At 36.4% G+C, this 19129-nt stretch overlaps 2 protein-coding genes across 3 annotated transcripts; both read left to right on the top strand.

The window, feature by feature from the left end:
- Window positions 1-6444: 6444 nt before the first annotated feature.
- Window positions 6445-12034, top strand: LOC311286287 (uncharacterized protein). The gene is made up of 4 exons (XM_084402419.1): window positions 6445-6548; window positions 6877-6974; window positions 8139-8265; window positions 10733-12034. The coding sequence occupies exons 2-4, from the start codon at window positions 6878-6880 to the stop codon at window positions 11001-11003; spliced, it is 495 nt and encodes a 164-aa protein (XP_084258545.1). The 5' UTR covers window positions 6445-6548; window position 6877; the 3' UTR covers window positions 11004-12034.
- Window positions 12035-12429: 395 nt separating this feature from the next.
- Window positions 12430-17491, top strand: antkmt (adenine nucleotide translocase lysine methyltransferase). Of its 2 annotated transcripts, none has more exons than XM_084402408.1 (7): window positions 12430-12555; window positions 13540-13596; window positions 13682-13845; window positions 13933-14037; window positions 14603-14743; window positions 16811-16861; window positions 16966-17491. In XM_084402408.1, exons 3-7 carry the CDS (start codon window positions 13684-13686, stop codon window positions 17152-17154), a joined length of 648 nt encoding a protein of 215 aa, XP_084258534.1. In that variant the 5' UTR covers window positions 12430-12555; window positions 13540-13596; window positions 13682-13683; the 3' UTR covers window positions 17155-17491. The 2 variants fall into 2 exon arrangements, with proteins under 2 accessions (XP_084258534.1, XP_084258535.1); XM_084402409.1 differs by having other exon boundaries at window positions 12495-12555; window positions 13514-13596.
- The last annotated feature ends 1638 nt before the right edge of the window (window positions 17492-19129 follow it).

Genomic DNA, 19129 nt, shown 5'->3' on the forward strand with positions numbered 1-19129 from the left:
TTCATTGTATGCAAAAAAAAAAAAAAAAAAAAAAACGGCATTTTTCATTTTTTCTCAGAAGAAAGAAAGTCATACAGGTTTAGAATGATATGAAGGTGAGTAAATAATGACAGAACCTTAATTTTTGGATGGACGATCCCTTTAACCATATAGGCTAATGATATATTAGCCTATCGTCCACACCAACTGACGATAACGTTGTGTTTTATTATAAGTGCGCACGCAGTTCCCAGCGGGCACCTTGATGTCAAAATGACGTCACGAAATAGGTCAAAAATGAAAGTCATATTGACGTCAAAGTGTCGATGTCAATTTGAAGTCAAGATTTTGACCTCTGCTGATGTAATTTTGCCAAACAAAAAGGTGAAATGCATGGCCGCACACTTATTACCAGCTTCACTTAAAACTAACCAGATTTACTATATTTAATTTCCGGTTTAATGAAATCATATTTTGCATTTTAAAGTCACCATGATGGTGGTTAGCGTTTGCTTTAGTTGTGCTCTTGACCCTTGACTCTTAAATATAAAATTTTCCCTGACTACTATAATTGTGTGTCTATAAAGCATAATTGTTGTCGCTAAAAACACCATGAGAAAATGAGATCAGGGGCCTGTACCATGAAGCCGGATTAGGTGGCTAGCCGGCTATGTTTCAGCTTAGTTTCCGCCAACCCTGGGTTTTAGGTACTATGAAAGTAGCTCGGCTTTAATCGGTGTTCGTTGCCATGGTATCTTACGCTGCACGGCTAACCTGCTCCGGGGCAGGTTATGTTCTGGATTCGAGATCTCAGACTGAAGTTTGACCAATCAGCTGAGAGCAAAGAAACATTTAGGTGACGTAACTTATTCCAAGTGTTTGTTGCAATGACTTCACCTTTTCTTCCAAATCCGGTGGACATCTCAGCGCAAATTGTTAGACGAGCACTTTGTAAAGAAAGAGTTTTTAGCCTGACAAAATCCCCTTGCCTTTCCTGATAGTTACTTGTATGAAAGATACAGCTTTTCCGCGGAAGGAATGTCTTATTTTGCGAACTTCTTGAGCCGTACATAAATAATTTAACACGTCGAATTCATGCACTTACTGTACCGCAAATGGTATTGCGTTGTGTTTTTTTGCAAGTGGTACATACTGCACGGTGGGTGATGCACAGAAGCTGGGGGAAAACACGGTTTGTTGAACCATTCGCAAGGTGGTCCTTGCTCTGCAGGAGTACATGAATAGTTTCATTAATAGTGTTCCCCGGACATTTATCGACTATGTCCATAAAAGAGGGCTTTTATAAAATTGCCGGTAAGATATAGGTATTGATAGGGGACACTTTTTTTTTCTTTTTTTTCAAAAAGCACATTTCACAAATGTACTATACAATATAATACATGTTAAGAATTATTTTAAATCTTTATTATTATTCTGTTAATCTTATGATAGGATTCCCTATAATTGCTCCAGTCTCCACTGCTCTAAGAGAACATGAGGCAGATGTTAATAGGAAATCCTATCACTTCAGTTAGAGATGTGAATTTGTGAGATGATTATTTTCTGTGAGATGAATCTTTAAATTAGTAACATTAACAGATATAAAAATGATCTACTAAACATTTCATCTGCTGATGACTTGTGGTCATGAACGTATGATCACAAGTTTGGATGCTAAATGGCCTGGCTCCAGTGCTTGACTCACAAATTTTGAGTCTGTGTTGTGTCAGCGCTTTGAGGAAAGCAAGTTAAATTTGGTACAGTACAAAACAGTTAATTTGAACTGAGATAGAAAAACCTACACAATAACCCCCTGACCTCAGATAGGGCCACAGCACCGCTTCAATGTGGCCCTCAGTAAAACCAGAGTGAAGATCGAGATGACCTTTTGCATCCTAAAGGCACGTTTCAACTGTGTTCGGCGCTTAAGAGTCACCAGAGCGGGCATCAGAGATAGTGGCTGCATGCATGTGCCATTCTGCACATTATAGCCACCAGTAGAAAGGAGCGAGAAACACCACAAAACCAGCTTCTCCCTGATGAAACTGACCCGATCACACTTGACCACTCAGCTGGTGCAGATGTAGATGCAATCACCATACAATATTACACTTAATAAAAGCACAATGAAACTGCAGATAAGTCTCAAACTGTTTTATTGGTTTTGTGGGATGAGAGGGAGAAAGAGAGCAAGAGAAAGTTTCATTAATAAATATTAATACTAAAGTGTTACTTGGTTAAATAAGTTCACATACTGAGATCAGTTTTATTCAGCTGTTTGATCTCCAATTTATTTTTTTCTCAGCTCACAGTCAGCTCCTAGTGAACAGTCTAGTTCAAGTCTCCTTTAGTGTGCAGTCTAGTTCAAGTCTCCTTTAGTGTGCAGTCTAGTTCAAGTCTCCTTTAGTGTGCAGTCTAGTTCAAGTCTCCTTTAGTGTGCAGTCTAGTTCAAGACTCCTTTTGTACAGGGCCCTGACTGAGTCTGTTTCCACCTGAAACATAATTCCATCACAAACATGATCATTACAAGTTTTCTGGAGGCTCATCAAAATCACAAAAAGTTCCTTGACTTCCTACAAACACAGGACTGACTGTAATTTATGTCAAGGGTTTTAAATCCTTACACATTTCTTCTGAAGGCCATTGAGGTAGAGGCCTCAGTGTCTAGGGCAGGTTGTGAAAAATCCTACAATAAAAGAGATGTGTAAGGGCCAGTCCCTTTTTTATGCCACACATTCAAATGTTTGCCATAGTAAAAAGCCCAGTGCATTCACATCAGCAACTGTCTGAGAACACACCACCAGAGTGTCTTCATTTCCTCCACCCTATAGGCCAATGTAAAGCATAACTGTTGTAAAGCAGGTTATGTTTCTGGTGTTCTGTCTGCTGCATACTGACCTCTGTGTGGGAGACTGTGTGTGTGTGTGTGTGTGTGCTGGCTTCAACAGGGACACATTTCTCTCTACTGCAGAACATACAGTCAGTCATATTTACAACTTAAAAGTAGTAATGTATTGCACACGTACCCAGTGTTACTTGCTTAGAGGACTCAGCACCAGGGTCAGATTGTACAGCACCTGTAATCCCATCCATAATCGGCCGCCCCTTATTGCCTACTAAGAGCCAACTCCTCCGTCACAGTGTATTCTGGTTTTCTGAATTTAACTCTTTATTTCTGTTTGCTGCAAACAAGTGTTTGTGATCAAATGTTCACAAAAGTAATAAAAGGTTGTGGTAAATACTCACCACTTTGAATTATTATTTTTATATTTTGTCTTTATCTGCTGCCAAGAACATTTGGAGTTGGGGTTGCATCTAAAAATCAAGGAATATTAATCTTTCTTAGTACATACATGTACATTTTTTATATATTATACAAATAGGCTATAGGGTATAGTAAACATATAGGCTACACATACATATACATAATTTTACATAAATATAGAACGTATTTGTTTAACTTACACATTAACAATCAGCAATCTTTCTCCAACAGTCTTCTCTTGCTTTGGCAGAGACCGTATTGTTTCGAGCTTGAAATACATATTTAAATTCATCGTAATTCTGAATAATTATCTCTTGCTCCTCCGCGGAAAAATATAACGCTCTCGCTCTACTACCCGCGATTGGCTGTTCAGTTTCGACGTCACTCTTTTATGTGCACGCGCGCGTGGAGTAATCATAGCTTAAAGATCAAAGCCTGAGTTGACAGAGAAAGTTGATGAGCTGCATCATGGTACCAATAAAGCCTGATCGCATCGGTTTGGATTTGTCAACTCAAAACCAATCCTGTAACCCCGAGTTTGTTCAGCTACCTTCATGGTACAGGCCCCAGGTGATGTTGGCTGTTTATTGATAATGATGGTGATGTCATCATGTAAATGCCTGAATCCCTGATCTTATTCAGTGTCTAATGCTTTGATTATATCAATCAACCCGCTGGGATGTCTACTCATGCGCGCACTTTTTAAACCCGGGCAGGTTCAGATGATTCCAATGGTATTGTTAGTCTGTGTCATTATTGTTAGGCTATCTGTAGTGTGACTTGCGCATTTGACACTGTTCTCACGCTACACATCCATTTTCTCACGGAGTGAAAAAACATTGCGGAGCAAAGGCGACACATAGCCTACAACGCACCGACAGACAAGAAAGAGAAGGTTACTTTTTATATGAAACAAAGGCTCTGTGTACACCTTGTATTAAGGTGCGTTTTGTCGATCGGATCACAAGTGGACGATGCTAAATACAGGTGTAAACGGGGACTGTCAATTTTATTATTAAAAAATTCAAATAATAGGCTACATAACGCTTTGGCGCTCTTAATGTGCCGTGACTTCTTTATTATAGCACCAAATAAAAAACGAATGAACATCAGAAGGTATACTGAAAGATACAGTACAGCTTACTGAAATGTATCATGTCCATGTAATCCTCCCTCCCCTTCCATAATTCTCTCTCCAAACTAAACTCAAAAGTTTACAGCCCTGATACTATTATTAAAACTTAAGTCAGAAATGTGCAAATTTAATAAATAAAAACTAGCCTACGTGAAAGCTAACTGAACACACTCAAGAAGGATAACTGATATCAAAGAAACAAAGCCACCGTAATCCTTACAAAGGGATCATCTGCTGTTGAAGCATGTTTTTCCTTTTCCTCCCCTGCATACTTTTTCGCCAGGCCAGATTATGATGAAATATTTCATTCTTCCCGATTACAGCCTGCTAAAGATGTTATTTTACTACAGAATGTCAGCAAATGCAGGTTCAGCTTGTGTGTTGGTGTCGCTTCCATGATCCGTCAGGTCCAGATGTTGAGCAGACCTTTACAGGGAGGGGCAGGAATGCTGTGATATCAAACACTTCTCCGCTGGCGTTGATCCCAGATCTGGAAGTGATGCGGCGAGAGTTATGCTGATAACTATCGTCCTCTCAGTCACAGTGACTGGAAAAGGTCTGGACGAGGGAGATCCTCGATTCTGTTTGGCTATAGTGTCTGGAAGAGAGTAAATATGAGCTCCTTAGCCATAAAGAGAAGCAATTTGTGGTTGAAAGAAATCATTTGCAAAGAGGACATCTGTTTAAACAGAGCTTTAAATAGTGGTGTTTGCTAAATCAAGTGATCAGTCTTAAACGGACATCAGTTCACCCCAAAATTCGGTCATTTTCTCGTCCTTATGTTGTTCAAACCCTTTTTCTTCTGTGGAAGACATCAGAAGATATGTTGAAAAATGTCATTGTGGTTTTTGCACATGCAATATTCTATGTCCAAGATCCCTTCATTTTTTTTTTTTTTTTTTTTTTGTCTTACCAAGGCTGCATTTATTTGGTCAAAAATGCAGCTAAACAGTAATATTATAGTATTACAGTTTAAAATAACTTTTTTTTTTTTTTATGTATTGTAAAATATAATTTATTCCTGTGATCAAAGCAGAATTTTCAGCATCATTATCCAGTCTTCAGTGTCACATGATCCTTCAGAAATCATTCTGATATGATGATTTGATGCTCAAGAAACATTTCTCATTGTTATCAATGATAATTGTTCATTTTTTTTTGTCAAAAATTATTGGAAACCATAATACATTTTTCAGGAAAAAAATTTAAGGATATAAAGTTCAAAAGAACAGCATTTACTTGAATTTAAAAACATTTTGTAACATAAATGTCTTTACTGGTAATAAAGGTAATTGATTACTATCATGTATGTTGAAGTATCATCTACAAAAAAAACTTTTTTTAGTCTTTAAGAGACAGGAGAGAATTTCATTAATCTAATGTGATCAAAACCTAAGACCAGCTAAGTGAACTTAGAAGTTTCTTCTATAATTCTGACTACATAAAATACACACAAATTAGTCAATAGTTAATAGTTATAATAAGTTAAAATAATAATAATAATAATAATAATGATATATATATATATATAGATATAGATATAGCCTATATCTATATATATATATATATATATATATGAACTGAAATTAAATATATTAATATAAATATTAAATATAAATATTTAAAAAAATATTCGGCTAGCTACCAAAGAAACTAAAAGAGAGTAAAACTGATATACAAAATGAATAAAAACAATATAAACATATTACAAAAAGAAAAAAAAAACTAATAAAAATGACAAAACCCCAACAAAATTACTAAACTAAAATTAAAATAGTTTAAAAAAGAAAATGCAAAAAGAAAAATAATTTTAAATATTAAAAAAACGAATAGTATCTCAATGATACTAAAATAACACTGATGGGAGTTTACTCTCTAGGTTTTTTTTAGGAGAAACATCTAAAAAGCAGGAGCCATCTGGAAACAATAGGATATTAGAGAAATCTCTGATTTGTTGCAATGAAACTCATGATGAGAGCGCTGATGTCATGTATCTGTTTGTCTCTGTTGAGGGGGAGGGAACAGGTTGAGGGAAGGATTTTGGAGCGTGATATTGCTATAAACCAGCAGACGCAGTTATGTTCCTTCACTTGAATCTCAGTAACAGGGATTATTTCATGCAAGCAACTCCGCTGACCACTAGAACAAACTCCCAGCACACAAACTGAGGTATTTACCCTGGACTATAACTCGGATATTATTCCAACACTCAATATGACCTTTAACTATTCCAGTGAGATCTCGTTTGGAGCATTTTTAGACTTTACAGATGCTCTGCGTTTTCTGCATCTGCTCAGTATTTTCAACAATCTGTTTACCAGACAGTCAATGAAGCCCTTCATCAGATTTTATTTAACTCTTTCCAATAGTGATGTGTTAAGCATTATGCTGAAAATCATGAGCTCGTATAAAAGCCTGAGATCATGTCAGATTCTCAGCACTAGATGCTGTAGCTTTGCACTGTCCTGAATGACGTGATTGTTGTTTCTCTGAGGAGGATGAAGATGAAGAGCGCTCTGAACCTGCTGTCGCTGCTGTGTCTGTGTGCGGCCCAGAAGAAACTGACCCAGGACACGTCTGAGTGGGACCACCGAGGTAAAAACTTTTTTTTTTTTATCAGTAAGAACAGGTGATGTGAGGAAAAATCCTGACCAATCTTAATAATCTCACTCTTAAAGAGCAGTTGTGCTGATATAATGCAAATGTTTGTAGAATGTCTCCAAAATAGTTTAGAGGATAAATATTCTTTTACCAGTATAGCATTCAAAATAGATCTCAAAAAGCTTAATGTGTTCTATTCTATTCTATTCTATTCTATTCTATTCTATTCTATTCTATTCTATTCTATTCTATTCTGGGTTTTTTTTTTTTAAGTATCAGTGAAAGATTCTAAACTTTCAGAAAAGATTGTTTATGCCATATACAAAAATGTCACTGGGGCAGAACTCTTAAATAGACTTTTTTTTTTTTTTCTGACAGTGCATGTTGTTGAAATAAAAGATTATATGTGCTGTTTTACATTTATTTCACATGAGGGTCATAACCCTTTTCACCTATACTTTGGACATGACAGTTTAAAACACTGATTTGTGTAATTTTTGCTGTTGTTTTCATGCACACACACACACACACACACACACACACACACACACAAAAAATACTTAGTTACTGATTTAAAAAAAAAAAAAAACATTAAGAAAAAAGACAGAATAGATTGTGGTTATTATAGTTAACCAAAACTAAAAACTTTTTCAACTTTGTTACTTGAAATGAAATAAACTTTAACAATAATAAATATATTGTTAAAGTATGATAATAATACTAATAATAATAATAATAATAATATAAATATATAAAAAATATCTTAAATGTAATAGTTAAATGTAATAGTTAATAATAATAAAAAAATGAACGTGAAGTTTTATTTCAGCTATAAGGCAAGAATTAATTTAGTTAAATCAAGATTGTATTAGTTTCACTTGCTGTACTAATAAACCTAAAACTAATACTGAAATAAAAACCATATAAAATAACAGAAACACACAACAAAATTAATCAAACTTGTACTAAAATTAGTATTAGCATCTCAATGATATTAGATGTAGAATAAATTCAACAGAACATTCTCAAAAAGGTTTAGCCTCCTCTTAAACAAACGTCCTTCAGCACAAATGATAGATCACTGTGACATTTAAGCATCTTTGAATGAGTTTTCATCTAACCAGAAGCTCAATATGAAGTTGTGTTCACTTGTCACAGACAAACCGAATGGCAAAAGCTGTTCAAACCTGACGCAGGTCCTGGACAACTGGAAATACGCCATCATGTACCAGGTCAAAGACATGCTGGTCAACGATCATGCGTCCATCTTACCCGAATATACCAGGTAGGATGTGAAATCTGTTGTTGTTGTAACTTTTGTAGGTGTTTGGTTTCATGAAATGAGGTATTTTCTGTGATACCTAATGGAAACCAAAGCTAGTCTGTCCATGGCACACATACTGCAGTCCACTCCAGTCTGAGGCCATCTGGCCATTTTCTCTGAGACATTTTCCTTTCTGTTTCTTTTTTTCACTGCAACTGGAGAAAATTAGGATCACATGCCATAAAAGGAAATGATTATTAATCCAAAAATGCTTTAACTGAAACAAACTACTTAATCTGCTCAATATGCCGCCTTCTCAAGGTGCAGGACCTTTGATCCCAAGCCTAAAATCTGTGCAGCAGCTTCATGCACCGTTAGTCATGAAAAACTACATGTGCATAATTACTACATCATTTCTAACTAATTCTGCTACAGATCATCATTTACTTTTATAGCCTGACCTCTGAGCGAATAAAATATGGTTGGAAGGATGGAAGGAAGGAAGGATGGATGGAAGGATGGATGGAAGGAAGGAAGGATGGATGGAAGGAAGGAAGGATGGATGGATGGATGGAAGGAAGGATGGATGGATGGATGGATGGAAGGATGGATGGATGGATGGATGGAAGGATGGATGGATGGATGAATGGATGGAAGGAAGGATGGATGGATGGATGGATGGATGGATGGATGGATGGTAGGAAGGATGGATGGAAGGAAGGAAGGAATGGATGGATGGATGGAAGGAAGGATGGATGGAAGGATGGATGGTAGGAAGGATGGAAGGAAGGATGGATGGATGGATGGATGGATGGAAGGATGGATGGTAGGAAGGAAGGAAGGAAGGAAGGAAGGAAGGAAGGAAGGAAGGAAGGAAGGATGTATGGATGGATGGATGGAAGGATGGATGGTAGGAAGGATGGAAGGAAGGATGTATGGATGGATGGATGGAAGGATGGATGGTAGGAAGGAAGGAAGGAAGGAAGGAAGGAAGGAAGGAAGGAAGGAAGGAAGGAAGGAAGGAAGGAAGGAAGGAAGGAAGGAAGGAAGGAAGGAAGGAAGGAAGGAAGGAAGGAAGGAAGGAAGGAAGGATGTATGGATGGATGGATGGATGGATGGATGGATGGATGGATGGATGGATGGATGGATGGATGGAAGGAAAGATGGATGGATGGAAGGATGGATGGATGGTAGGAAGGATGGAAGGAAGGATGGATGGATGGATGGATGGATGGATGGAAGGAAGGAAGGAAGGAAGGATGGATGGAAGGAAGGAAGGAAGGAAGGAAGGAAGGAAGGAAGGAAGGAAGGAAGGAAGGAAGGAAGGAAGGAAGGAAGGAAGGATGGATGGATGGATGGATGGATGGATGGAAGGATGGATGGAAGGATGGATGGATGGATGGATGGACGGATGGATGGATGGATGGATGGATGGTAGGAAGGATGGATGGAAGGAAGGAAGGAATGGATGGATGGATGGAAGGAAGGAAGGATGGATGGAAGGATGGATGGTAGGAAGGATGGAAGGAAGGATGGATGGATGGATGGATGGATGGAAGGATGGATGGTAGGAAGGAAGGAAGGAAGGAAGGAAGGAAGGAAGGATGGATGGATGGATGGATGGATGGATGGATGGATGGATGGATGGATGGAAGGAAAGATGGATGGATGGAAGGATGGATGGTAGGAAGGATGGAAGGAAGGATGGATGGATGGATGGATGGATGGATGGAAGGAAGGAAGGAAGGATGGATGGATGGATGGATGGAAGGAAGGAAGGAAGGAAGGAAGGAAGGAAGGAAGGAAGGAAGGAAGGAAGGAAGGAAGGAAGGAAGGAAGGAAGGAAGGAAGGAAGGATGGATGGAAGGATGGATGGATGGATGGATGGATGGATGGATGGATGGATGGAAGGAAAGATGGATGGATGGAAGGATGGATGGTAGGAAGGATGGAAGGAAGGATGGATGGATGGATGGATGGATGGATGGAAGGAAGGAAGGAAGGAAGGAAGGAAGGATGGATGGATGGATGGATGGAAGGAAGGAAGGAAGGAAGGAAGGAAGGAAGGAAGGAAGGAAGGAAGGAAGGAAGGAAGGAAGGATGGATGGAAGGATGGATGGATGGATGGATGGATGGATGGATGGATGGATGGATGGACGGATGGATGGATGGATGGATGGATAGATTAATTAATTGTTAAGATTCTAATTAATTGTAAAATTAATATGATGTCAAAAACGGCATGTAGTATAAATAAAAGATTTGAATTGTACAGTTTCTGAAGATGAAAAAATGAGTGTGTTACTAGAATGTTCTAGGTGGTTTCCAGTCATTACTTACTTTCCCAAATCAAAAGAATCGCATGCAAACCACATGATTTAAGGAATTATTTTTGCTGGACTAGTTGTGTTTAAATTTAATATTTGGGTTTGGGTTTCTTTTGCATGTTTTTTATGTATATATTTGATGTTGTTTTTGTTGTGCACAGGATCCAGCCTCTGTCAGATGCGGTGGGAGATCTCTATAAGCAGTTCGACACTCTGAAGGACAACCTGGCCAAGCTAACCAACAAGTTTGACAGAGTGGAAAGCTTTGTGGACGAGATCCAAGCAGGAAAATTTCCCAAGCCAAAACTCTGGACGTCCCCGAGACTCTCTGTCAGGAGAATCCCACAACAGATCCCAGCGAAAAGTCCTGTCAAAGTCCCGGGTAAAGCCATGTGGGCTCAGAGGAGAGCCAGAAGAGGTCCTGGCACTTAGCAGGAGACGGCAGAAGATCTGGACACATAATCATGATGCTTTTCCAGAGACGAGCCTGTCAGAATTCAATACAGAGCAAAATTCTGGGATTTAAAGTGTTTTATATTACAAAATATACAGACTTAGTCAAGTCATAAACTGACTGTGGAATACGCCGCATATGAAAGGTTATTTGTATAGTGTGATGGAGTTTGACTTTTATGTATGCATTTAGAAATATTAACTAAAATGTATATTAGTTCATATCACAAATACATTAATCTTTTAATATTAGAGCTATACTAGTGGAAAATATGAGGTCACTGTGAGTTAAAAAAAAGTTCACAACATCTTAAAGGTATGATGCATTAAATATTGAAATGTTTACTTTACTTTTACTGATTCACTAGAGCTTAAAATGTGTATGTAAATATTGTATTCCAAACACTCACAAATATATGCATATGTTTTAGCATGTTTATCAGGGCACATTACTCAAATAATAAGCTTATCAGTCTGCTGTTTAGCATCTCATTGTTGCATGCTATAATAATAAGCTACAAGTAACTAATTTAAAAAGGAAACAACGGCTCATATTATTATGGGAAAATATTCACCAGTATACTGAAGAACTGAAAATAGTAAAATTATGAAATGTTTCTGATGGACAGTGTCTGTCCTCTACTGGACGATCATTGTAAGAGATCTGAACATCTGAAGTGATGATTTTGTTGAATCTCTGCCTAAATCTGAACATTAATTTGGCTTTCATCATCATGACAATCATTCTCTGTTTCTTATATACGATGCATTTTACCAAACTAGCAAAACAATACCTAAACATGATTTTGGTGCTGCATAAGATTAACAGTATTTCATATGTTGACATTATAGGAATATGTTGACATTAAAACTTGTCTGAATCAGGATCATGTTTATATAATAATGTTATTTTCTTAGCAAATTCATGCAATAAATGTCTTGATGTCTGATGCATTCTTTGTAATGATGGTTTGTTGAAATGAAAATAAATGGTCAGTGTCAGTTTGGTCAGCTGTGACTTCCTCTCCCTTAATAAGAGCGCCATCATCTGAACACTGTAAAAACCGATGCCGTAATCAATGCAGTCAGGAGGCTATTATTCATAGAACAGTATTATTATTTTATATATTTTGTATGATTTCGGTTTCATCGAGAAATATGTCATGATATGGCGATTTTTATGCCAGATTATGTAAAATAAACACCTTTTTATGACTTCTTGTTAAAGAGACAGTTCCAAATTAGCTTGAAGGAACGTTTTAATGAGGGACAACTAATGCATGTTTTTTTTATTTTTTATTTTATGTATTTATTTTGATGCTTTTAAATTTTTTTTTTTTATAATTCATAAATATAAAAATATATTCACCTCATATACTTTTTTTTTTTTTTTTTTTTTGGTTAACCCCATTAGGTTACTTCAATTTTGAATTATGCCTTCAGTCGCCGGACCTTTTTTTTTAATCATCCAAAACCGGAAGTTGTAGGCTACTGCTGTAGTGTAAATATGTTCTGACAGCGTACAGTGAAGGTTAGTTGGTTGTTTTTGAATGTTTGTTCAAAGGTTGTATATTGTTTTCGTATTCCACTTTATGAAATACTGCGTTTAACACGTTCAGTGCATGACTTTGTTGTGTCTGTGTTGTAAATATTTAGTAAAACAAAACTGACTGACCTCCAGAGATGTGAATGTTTCTCTTTTTTACAAATATTTTCATATTTAGGAATCGTGCGTTTTTATGCACAGAGCCGTTTCTGGTCATAATTAGCCTTTTAGACATAATATGTGTGGAAAAGGTACCTAAATTAATACAATTCACACAGTAGGTTTACTGTACAACTCAGACGACGTGTCAATAAAATAACTTACATGTCAATAAAATGTTTTTATTGGACATTGGGGGTATCTTGTTGTGGTAAAAGAGGTTTAAATTATTAAAAGTGAATTATGCCCACATTGTCTATATCCTATGCCAATATATCATATACAGTCTATAAGTGTTTATTATAAGTAAGTATATAATGATTTTTGTGATCTTGTCAAGTCAAGTCATCTTTATTTATATAGCACTTTTTACAATACAGATTGTTTCACAGTAGCTTTACAGTGATAACAGGAAAATAATGCAACAAAGTTTATTTCAGCTGTACAGCAGATCTAGAAGAAAATAGCGTCATAGTCCAGCTTAAGTACGTTCAGTGATGGTTCATTTTTGTTGTAAAAACGTATAAATTTAGTTTATTTATCTATACAACCAACCGCTCTGAAGAAAACCGTGATGTCATCGTCCAGCTCAGTTCAGTTATCAACCATCTGTTAAGACTCGTCTTCATGAACTAACAATGTTACAACACTGACACTTGGTAACAACACACATTCCAAGAAGAACTGAGCAGCCGAATTGTTCAGTTCCTCTAATATAAGGGATAGATGGTGCAATTAAAATCTGCAATTTACCCTCATCACTCAAAAATAAACTAAATTTCAGTGAATTTCTTCACCCTGCACCTTCAGGTCCAAGCCTGGACCTCAAACCACTAAGCAACTTTTAGGCATCAACCCATTGCCCAGGTATGTGTGCAATCTGAAAATGTAAAAACGATGTAAAATATGATGTGTAAAATCTGATATAGTCATACAGTGTTCATCTCTATAGCCATGGAAGACGACATACAGGAGGAGATGCTGTCCGAGTTCAGAGAGAGGCGTCTGGGCGGATGGCAGATCCTGCAGCTGACGGCCGGCACGGGTCTGGCGCTGTATGCCGTCTGGGCTGGAATTCTGATGCCGGGGTTTCGCCGTGTGCCACTCAAATTACAGGTGAGGTTTGAGGAGCGTGTCGGTATTAATGCTGCACATGATGAGGGATTTATCAGCCCAATAACTGCTGCTGTGTTTGTGTTCCAGGTGCCTTACATGCCAGCGAGCAGAGCTCAAGTGTGTAACGTCATGACTCTTCTGAAGGGCAGATCTGGAGGCATCGCTGACCTGGGATCAGGGGACGGCAGGATTGTAAGTGATCCTCATACTATTTCATTTAGTTTGGGGTTGGTAAGATTTTTTTATGTTTTTGAAAAGAGTCTCTTATGCTCACCAAGACTGCATTTATTTGATCAGACATACAGTGAACGAAGTAATATTGTGAAATGTTATTACTATTCAAAATAGTTGTTTTCTGTTATAATATATTGTAAAATGTAATTAATTCCTGTGATCAAAACTGAATTTTCAGCATCATTACTCCAGTCTTCAGTGTCACATGATCCTTCAGAAATCATTCTAATATGATGATCAAGAAACATTTCTGATTATTGCAAATGTTAAAAACAGTTGTGCTGCTTCATATTTTGTGTGGAAACTGTGATACATTTTCTCAGGATTCTTTGATGAAGTTCAAAAGAAATTTCAAAGCATTTATTTGAAATAGAAATCTTTTGTAACATTATAATTGTCTTTACTGTCACTTTTGATTAAATTAATGTATACTTGCTGAATGAATGAATTTCTTTTAAAAAAAAAGTGTCTTTTTTCACACTTTTGAATGTTAGTATAATATGTTTGTCGTATATGTGTGCAGGTGTTAGAAGCGTGTCGTCAGGGTTTCTCTCCAGCAGTTGGTTTTGAGCTCAATCCTTGGCTTGTTCGTCTTGCACGCTTTCATGCGTGGAGAGCTGGACACCACAGAAGTGTTTCATATCAGCGAGAGGACCTGTGGAAGGTATTGTAAACATTGAACAATCAAAATACTTTATTATATCCAAACAGATTATACCAATTTTTTAATGCATTATATATATATATATATATATATATATACAGTATATATATGTGTGTGTGTGTGTGTGTGTGTGTATAAATATATAACACATATTTATGTGTGTGCTGTCAATCATCTGTAAAACATGTGTCAAATCGGCTGTGCTGTGGCGACCCCAAAAAAAACGTGAGCAAGCCGAAAGAGAGAGTGCTGTCAATCTATTAAAAACTCATTAATCACACATTTTTTGTAATTAATCATGATAAATTCCATATTAACATAATATTTTTATGTTGTAATAATTTCACATTGAATCTCCAAATTGATGTAGGAACAACATAAAGATATTATTATAAATATCTTTATTTTAAATATATTTTAAATACTTTTCCCTAAGTGCTATAAATGAAAGATAGCATCACTGATACCAGTACTGATACTGCTGTCTCTATTAATCTAATTGTTTTCCTCAATTTTAGCCATTAATTGTAGTCATTCAAAATTACAGTAGAACTAAAAAGGTATTATTTTTAACATTTAATAGGCTTTAAAAATATAACAACTTTTAATTGACCTTAAAGGGTTAGTTCACCCAAAAATGAAAATTCTGTGAGTAATCACTCGCCCTCATGTTGTTCCAACCCCGTAAGACTTTCGTTCATCTTCGAAACACAAATTAAGATATTTATGATGAAATCTGAGAGCTGGATCACTCCTCCATAGGCTTCTATGTTATTGAAACTTGCCGGCCCAGAAAAGTAAAAAAAAAAAAACTAAAATAACGACTTTATTCAACTCTTCATTTTCTTCTGTGTGGGCCTCTGAGTGAGTTCACGTAGTGTAACAACACAGAACTTCTGGGTTGTACGTCACACGCATCACACACATGACCAGCGTCGGCCAATAGTGAGCCTACGTTCTGACGTACAACACAGACGCGCTGCGCTAAAACACTACGTGAACTCACTCAGAGGCCCAGAGAGAAGGAAATGAATAGTGGAATAAAGTCGTTATTTTTGGGGTTTTTTGCGCACAAAAAGTATTCTCGTCGCTTGATAAACTTAAGGTTGAGCCACTGTAGTTGCTTGGACTATTGTAACGATGTCTTTACTAACTTTTCTGGGCCAGCAAGTTTCAATAACATAGAAGCCTATGGAGGAGGGAGACAGCTCTCAGATTTCATCAAAAATATCTTCATTTGTGTTCCGAAGATGAACGAAAGTCTTACGGGGTTGGAACAACATGAGGGCGAGTAATTACTGACAGAATAAAAATTTTAGCAGTTAGTGATTTTGTCTTTTGTTCTTTGATTAACATTAATGACAGACTGCAGCAGGTTTATTGGGCTGCTGTCACTTTAAGAAGACCTGATGCACACGGCACGGATCTGAAATGCATCCAATTTTCTCACAGCACATTACACTCATTTAAGACTTTTTAAAACCATTTAAGACTGTACTTACGAGGATACTCGACAAAAACGGGCGTTTTGACAGTTGTGCTCTGGGTCAGTCGGGTTTTTGTTCACAGAGAGCCGCTTCACACAAAGCGCACCAGTACAGTTCTCTGTTGTGTCTTTTCGTGCTTGAATGATTCAAAAGCACTTGGATGAATGAGAGCGTGATCATGTAATGTAACGCAGCCATATTTTTAAAGCATTCAACTGAAAAAAAGCATTCATTTTGACAGCACTAATACTGAAAGAAAAAAATATATATACACAAATAATTTACCCAGACATTATACAGCCATATTATAAATATGTTGTTATGCATAATATATATATATATACAAATATTTTACCCAGTTATTAAACACCCATATTATACCCCAAACAAAATACCTGTGGAAGGTATTTTGAACATCTAAACACCTAAAATACTATATTATACTCAGATTCTCTCATATAAATACACTGTCCTAAATTCTCATACACGTACACATTTCTCATACAGAAGACAGATATGATTTCTAAACAATATTGTGTGTAATATATGTGCATTTGTGTTTTTGCATGTGTATTTCCAGGTTGATCTCTCAGCATATAAAAATGTCACTGTATTTCTAGCCCCTAGTGTGGTAAGTCCAACTTTATTCAATAGACTTTATTCAATCAGTTCATACATTTGCATCATATTATTGAGCCTAAAGGCCTCATATACCATGTATTGTGTGTTTATCAGTTAAGTCTTTTACAAAAGAAGCTACTGGCTGAGCTCCCTGAAGACGCTTTGATTGTGGCGGGACGTTTCCCGTTTCCTGATTGGACGGCGTGCAAACTAGAGGGTGAAGGTGCGGACAGAGCGTGGGCCTATCGCATACAAGAACTGAGACGACGCTACCAGTCACAAGATACAAATGTCACCAGATGACAAACTTTTTTTTTTTAAATCTGCTTTCTTATTTAAGCTTGGTTTTTGTTTTATCATGTTTTACAGAATTGTTTTATGCACAGAAAGTTTTAAAAATCTTTTAAATATGAATTATATCATTTGTATTGTGCTCTCACTGTTAAGCGAAACAACACATAAGATGTCGAAAAACAAAGTCGGTGTCTGTGGGAGTTCCTTAAAGGGTTCAAACCCATGGATGACTTCCTGTTTCTTCATGTGACCTAGATAATGTCATGTGTACAGTCTCTTTAAGTGTTTCTCTTTTTCAGAAAAAAGGAAATAAACCACATTTATTGTGAGTCATCTTTAAATAATATATTGTGTGAGAAGTGTATGTTTCTGAATGTTTACTATGCAGTCTGCAAGTCTTACTCAACATGCACTTGAGTTGATGGGTTGCATAATGTGAAGTCGTTGAGCAAACCACATGAAACGATGAGCAAGAGAACAGCAAGCTCTTCCCTTTCAAGTTCTGAAATGACAGGCTGACACAGACTGATTCTCACAGTTCAAAAGTACATCTAACTGCAGAAACAAAAGGTACCAAAGATTTATGGTAAGGTACTTAAAGCTTTTGGCCATTTGGTCTATGCTGATATTTACAAAAGCCAGTGAATGATACAATGCACTCACATATATACAATGCATTTTAATGATTAGAAGTACTCAAACTACATTTATTCAAAATCACACACACATATATATATATATATATATATATATATATATATATATATATATATATATATATATATATATATAAACTGCTATCCATTGAGAAAGCGATTTGTATGTGTTGGAGCTGATGTCAAACGAAATCACTTCGTATTGACCATTGGAAATAACAATAGCGGAATACCAGACGATTAATAAAATGAAACAAATAAGCGATACAAAAAAATAAAAAATAAATTGAAATAAACATCTAACAGTACAGTTCTATAATTAAAAATAAAAAAAAGTAACTGGAAAGAAAATAAATGTATCGTATAAATGGGGTCTTTATACAAGAAACTACATAGGACGAGTTTGTTCATCTAGATTGAGAAGCTCTGCTATTAGAGGATGCATTTGTGCAATAATGAGGCAATCCCTGCACACATAGTGCATACTGTACTCAACGATAGTACTCAACATGTGTCTTGTTGCGGCAGGTTTCATCCGGCCCGAGATTAAGATTTCACTTCCGGTAGTTTAATGGTTTGAGTGAAAGCACCTAATATCTAGTTCCTAATTACAGTTATCTGTCGAGCGCATTAGTGTCTTCCTCCAGGGGCGCTTGACGGCTCACGACGCCGAGTCCCCTATCGAGACACTTCAAATCTCAGAACGTTTCATGTCTTATTGGAGGTATTTTCATCATTTAAAGTATAATAATTTAATTTAAATGATTATAAATATACATGCTTGACATGCGAATGGAAATTTTCATCTGAATCAACTATGAAAGTATTTAAAGTACAAGCCGGATTAGCAAACGCAAACGACTGTGACTGGGGCATTCTGACCAGCGCTGAGAAAAGTAACACGTACCACGTGACGTCTAAAGCGAAAGAAAACGGTGTTGAAAATGAAACTCCTTTTTAAATGTTTTCATCTACTTTTAAAAAAGTCATCCAATGTCCTGCAAAACATTTTACAACGTTTAAGTAGATTTTGGTATGATCGTAAAATAAATAAATAAACAGAAGAACAAAATAAATAAATAAATGCAAATCGTACACATAAATACAAAAATGAACTTGGAGTTTCGGTTCAAAGTATTTATAAAGTATTATTGTTGTTATTATTAGTAGTAGTATTATAATTACCGGATAGGGTACAACATTAGCTGCCAAACTAAAAAAAGTTGCATACAATTTGTTACATTTTTTCGGAGCTTTTTTGTTTGTTGTTTGTCCAAAAAACCTTTATGTATAATTTTAAGTGTTTTGCCATTTATAAAATCGAAGAA

The sequence above is a fragment of the Rutilus rutilus genome (assembly GCF_951802725.1).
Source record: "Rutilus rutilus genome assembly, chromosome: 1".
In the NCBI taxonomy this organism is placed as follows: domain Eukaryota; kingdom Metazoa; phylum Chordata; class Actinopteri; order Cypriniformes; family Leuciscidae; genus Rutilus; species Rutilus rutilus.